Below are 6,000 nucleotides of genomic sequence, written 5' to 3' on the forward strand. Positions count from 1 at the left end.
GGGAGGTGGGACAAAGCTATGCTGTCTACAAAGTTTATCCAGAACGTTCTGCTGTTACAAGCAATCACTTGACATCCATTATATTTCTCTGTGGAAGAGAGGTGGCTATCAGCTGCAATAGCAATTTCTTTTCAAAAGGGTTTAATTGGGTTATTTCTCATGGGCCAAATTCTAACTCACTGTCTACGTGAACGAACCTGCCAGGAAACAGTGGAAAAATATCAAACAATAGCAGTAACAGAGGTCTGAGGACCACTGTCCCAAGCTGCCCCTTCTGCAAACAAGCAGGAAAAAAAAAAAACAGCAAAAAAAAAAAATGCAAAACCAGAGTCCCTGCTGCCTAAAATGCTGCTAACATGGCAGAGCTCCTAGAAAGAAATGGGAAGAGGGGTGGTGCTGCAGGCGACTTTGTATGGCTTGGAAATATGTGTAGTAACCAGAACAAAGTGTTTTTAGCCTACCTTTTACAAGCATCACTCTGAGGTCAAAGAGTGTTGCTGGAGAATTAGTGTCACACAGTTTAGTTACATATGTGTGAGCTCTTTTTCTGAGATATGGATTTGCTCCTATGCAGTCAAGCTAACATTCTTTCCTGAGGTGGCTTTATATTTTTATTTGAAGTGCCAAGTGATTTTCCTTGCAAGGAATTTGCGCTTTTCACTGGTGTTTTCTGAAGTGAGATTTTTGCAACTGATCGAAATCAGCTCACTTCTGTAACTTAGTGTCTTGTTGATGATTTATTTCTTCAGTAGCAGAAACTATGACAAATTGTGTGAGGGGGCCTCATTTACTTTTTAGCTGCTACAGCCCTGAAAAATTTACATGTAAATGCAACTGTGAATGTTTTACATTTCATAAGCATGCTGCACGTGCTTTTGTAAGTTAAGTGACATTTTTACAGATAGATTGATCTTAAAAACTTTCTCCCTACCCCACAGGTTATATTATCTGAAATCCCTGGTAAATCTGTCATGCTGTTTTCCTGACTGCCAAGTGGGAGAATAAATCTCTATTTTATGTTTTTCTTCTCTTCTTTTTAGACATGCAGAGCAGTCCACACAACCAGTTCACCTTCAGACCCCTCCCTCCGCCACCACCGCCTCCGCATGCCTGTACCTGTGCCAGGAAGCCACCCCCTACAGCGGATTCTCTTCAGAGGCGATCAATGACTACACGCAGCCAACCCAGTCCAGCTGCTCCAGCTCCCCCGACCAGTACACAGGACTCAGTTCATCTGCATAACAGCTGGGTCTTGAATAGCAACATACCATTGGAGACCAGGTACTTGAGCTGCTACTGCTCCCAATGAACTTAAGTATTGGCAATGGATGATTCTACTGATTGCAGAAACTCATTTCACCATAGTTATCTGCAGGGACACACAAATACATGCCCAGATACGTGAGCAAAAGTGCAGAACCCTCCGCAGGCATCCAATTCTAGATCCAGGCCCAGTTACAGACAGAGATCAAAGCAGATGCACACACAAAGATGAGACTACAGATGCATAAACACCTCACTGTCAGACACCCACAAAAACATGAAATGAACTAATTATCTAAGCTGTCACTGCAGCCTGAAAGAGAAAGACAATTGTTCCTTGCTGTGAGAAACTTCAACATTACAAGAAAATCCAAACACTATTGAAGGAACAGTGATAGGTTTCATTTTATTTATTATAAGAGTATTTGAAATAATAAGTGCCTTTAAATATTTTTTAAAAAAGGATTTACCTCCTGAAGGGGAAGTATATATGTAGTTTTAGTAACTGGATTCTGCCTTGAAGAAATTTGGTCTTGTGGGGAAAAAAAAAAAAAAAAAAAACATTTGGCATTTTTTTCCTTCTGTTCATGTGTTTAAGTTTTTGGATTCATTCCTCAAATCTTTTCCATGTGATCAAAGTTCTAGTCCACTGTTGTATGTCCCTTGATTATGACAGAATTTAGCACTAGATGGGACTAATAAAGGAACTGCACGCCATTTGTAATCACTCTCAAGTCAAAATTAAAACTTTCAGGGAGCCAGGGATACAGCTCAGTGGTATTAGTTCCTGCTTGGCAAGCACAAAGCCCTGAGTTCGATACCTGGTACCTCAAAAAAAGACCAATATTATGTGCCTTGCATATTGCTATGCTCTCTTTTCCCAGGCATGGTGGCTCATACCTGTAATCCCAGCACACGGGAGGCTGAGGCAGGAGGATCACTGCAACTTCGAGGCCAGACTAGGCTACAAAGTCATCTCAAGGCCAGCCTGAACTGCATAGCAAGACCCTGTCTCAATAAGACAAAAATACAAAACAAAACAAAACACACACACAAAAACAAACAAACAAACAAACAAACTTTCAGGGCCAGCAGTCTTTGTAACTCAACAGTATCATGCTTTCTAAGCAAGTACAAGAGACTGTGGGTTCCACCCCCAGCACCGCACAAAACTAAAATTAAAATTCACTGCTAACAGAAAAACATGAACTAATAAAACATGCCATTCTGTTATTTTTTAAATGCAAGGAGTTCCCCTTGTCCTCTGTACACCTCAACTTTTTCTGAAGACATTTGTATGTATAACGTAACGTGATAAACAATGCCTGGCATCAGCTTCCATCTTAATATTCTCTCCAAAGCAGAAAAGAGAAGGAAGGGAGAATAAACTCACATTAAGACACTTTTTCCTGAGCAGTATATTAAACTAAATGCCAGCCATGGCATCAGAATATGTCACCACCATGGCCCAAGTCCAGGAATCTCTGTATAATCTATCATTTACTAGATTAGATGGGTTCATAAACTGTCTTTTCTGCTATCTCCCAAGAGAAAATACAGCAGTTACTACCGTTAGAATTGAACTAGTGATATGATTTGTGCATGGGCTGAAGTGAATAAAAGTGAGAAAAGCAGAGAACAATGTATATCTTCCTCAAAGGACTTCCAACTGGTGATGATTTCCTCATTCTTTTGATTATTTTGCAAGGCTTAGTGATCAAGGGCCAAGGAAACAGCGTAACAGCATGGTTAACTAGCAATTCTGACAAGCAAACACAGTCCTTACTGTATGAAGCCAAGTAGCAGGAAATCTGGAAGGAGGGTGGGAATGGGCTGAAGCAAATGGAGAGAGAAAACTGTTCATATTTGAAATGTACATCTAGGCATGTTTGTACAACTGCACCCACGGACCTTCTGTATCTATGCGAGGAATGTATTAATTGGTCTCAGTTTCTTAAGACACAGTGAAGAACATAAGTTTCATGTGAGACTGAGCAGAGAACCTTTTCAGTGCATCTGAAAATATATTCACCATTACAAAAATTAATTTCAAGATGCCTGAAAGCTCCATCAGCCTGATCAACTAGGATTTTCCAAATATATCCTTTAAAATGTTCATTTTACATTTACTCAATAAAAGGTAACTGTGCGTGCACATAAACAGAACTTCTCTGAGCCTCAGCTTCCTCATCTGTGAACATTAATATAAAACTGCCTTCCAGGGTTAGAGCTTAGCTCAGTGGCAGAGGGCATGTTTGGCACGTGCAGGGCCGAGCACACAGACACAAAAACCTGGCAGGTCCACTCGTTACGAAGAGCAGTGTGAAGGTAATGTAAGCAGTTTATAATGCACCTCCCACATGGCGAAGCCCTGTGCAACTGATAAGTAACATTATTAGCCCTACTAAGTGATCATCTGCCTCTATTTAATTATTTCTAAACTAGGAAATAACCTTATTCCTAAAATAGGAAATAACCTCATTCCATTCCACCTCAAATAACTACTGCAAAGCTTGTATTTTCACCAAAAGATCTACCACTTCTTACCTCTGCCTATTTTTCCCAAGTCAAATTTGAGAGACTCACAGAATAAATAAAACCCGTCTCACACCCAATAGCCCTTCACTGTTCCCAAGTCTGTTCTTCTTTGGGCGTAATGTCTCCCCAGATCCTTTACCTGTTCCTCACATTTACTAGTTTCAAACCTCTCTTCCCAGTCTCTTCCTTTAAAATACTTTCTGGTTTGTCCAAACTGCTCTTGAGAGTCAAGGCTAAATGCAGGTGTGAGCTCCTGTTGGGTTCTCTGGTTGGAAAGAGCAGAGGTTTTCCGCTTGCCTTGAGTAATGGAGAACATCTTTTCAATGTACATATTACTGGTCAGTGAGAGCCCAGGAAACACTAGTGAACACCCAAAGCGAAAGGCAAAGCCTACAGATCTGTAACAATAAGACCTAGAAATGCTCTGTATTTTTTTCTCCCCTCTATGTCTTTCTTTGTCTGATACCTTGTTCTTTTCAACTGTACACTTTCCCCTTTCTCATAGCAGCATCTGGTTCCACTGCATGACATGACTCTAAGTGCACCTCCTCACCCTCTCACCCCGTTCCTTTGGCTATAGGTCCCATTGCTAACGATTTCATTTTCTTGGTAGCGGTAGGCTCAGCTAAGAAAGGCAGTTTGATTACCCAGGTTTAGCTTTATGGGTAGCCACACAATACCACCTACGCACATTGAGAAAACTCATAACTAAACCACTGAGCCTTTATAACAGGATCTGAAACTAAACCATATTTAATTATTCTACCATTATATAAATGAACTTTTATAAATTATATATTTGAGAAGGGGAGTGTTGATAGAAATATGTTTAGAGCCTTGATCTGGTCTAATGTAATTTCATCATGTTAGCATGTGGAGATGTACCTCTATTCTAATTCTGCCATATAAAGTAGTTGCTTTGTCATTATATTTGTACGGTATGTAGGTTTGTTAAATATACATCCTCATTTTCATATAAGTTGTCAAGGAAAATGCGACATATGATTGATTAAGGTCAGTGCTCTATGGCATGCCTCCTTCATCTGGCAGATCATGAAAGACTTTGGCAAATGCCTTGTAGATATCCACATATAGTATGCGTTTATTTTTACTCAACTGCCAGTCTAACAACCATGTCAAAACCAGAAATGAAATGACATTTGTCTAACATGACTTTTCTTAGGAAATTTAGGCTGTCTTGCGCTGCTTTTATCCTCTGTCTATTGTTTTTCCTAAGCACTCATCAATCATGCTTTTAATAACCTGTTCTAGAATTTTCCACTTAATTCCCATCATGTTTTATGGTCTAGACTGAAAAGCCATATGCTAATTATTATATGTTGCAAATATATACAACTAATAATAAATAGGTAGAAGGAGTAAATTCTAAAATAATAATTGAAAGTATGGGATAGTAAATACATTAAAAAAACTAAAACCATTGTTTGCCAGCTCCAGTCTTCTGTCACATTTCACCCACACTACGGTTCCCAAAACTTTAGCAGCTCTGTCTAGGAAATCCAATCTACAAGACTTTTCACTGCTCTAGGATAGAATTTTAATTCATTTAGAAGAGCTGAATACCTGACTTAGGCTTCAATTTATTGTTATTGATACTTATTTCACCCTGGTAAGTCCATGATTCTTTTTCACAAAGAAAACTAGTAGCTAAGAAGGCCACACTGACCTTGAGCATCCCAAAGCAATTGCATGAGTTGCACATCTCTCTTACCCTTATTCATCCTGCTGTAAATATATTTTTAAAAAGAAACTTCTCCATCATCTCTAGCAATTTTTTTTAAGTGTTGGGTTCAATTTGAGTACAATAAACAATCCTGGTATGTACTTCATGTCTTCTTATACTTATATATCCTGGATTTTCATCCCTTTATTTTGGTAACATGTCTTCAAAAGTCAAGATACAATGAAAGCATCCAGTATAGGCACTCTGGTTTCAGTAGGTACAATTTCCCTTATTTTATCTCCCTTTTAGAGTACCTCAGGGCATTGGTTCAAAATTATGTCCCTCTCAAGAGCTGCTTTTCTAAAGTCTAGTATTTGGGCTTGATAATATATTTATCGAGCTGGGGATTTAGCTCAGCAGCAAAAGCACCTGCCTGGCAAGCGCAAGGTCGTGAGTTCAGTTCCCAGTACTAGAGAAAAGCAAACAAACAAACAAACAAACAAATATATATATAT

General features: G+C 39.2%; 1 protein-coding gene across 1 annotated transcript in view; it reads left to right on the forward strand.

Annotated features, from left to right (window-relative positions):
* Positions 1–6,000, forward strand: part of Tenm1 (teneurin transmembrane protein 1) — a 784,186-nt gene that overhangs the window by 422,864 nt on the left and 355,322 nt on the right. The window contains exon 6 of the mRNA XM_005401273.2: positions 1,041–1,281. Within this exon, the coding sequence (XP_005401330.1) occupies positions 1,041–1,281 (241 nt within the window). The remainder of the gene's footprint in view (positions 1–1,040; positions 1,282–6,000) is intronic.

This window comes from Chinchilla lanigera, unplaced genomic scaffold (assembly GCF_000276665.1).
Source record: "Chinchilla lanigera isolate Chin_1 unplaced genomic scaffold, ChiLan1.0 scaffold00072, whole genome shotgun sequence".
NCBI lineage: Eukaryota > Metazoa > Chordata > Mammalia > Rodentia > Chinchillidae > Chinchilla > Chinchilla lanigera.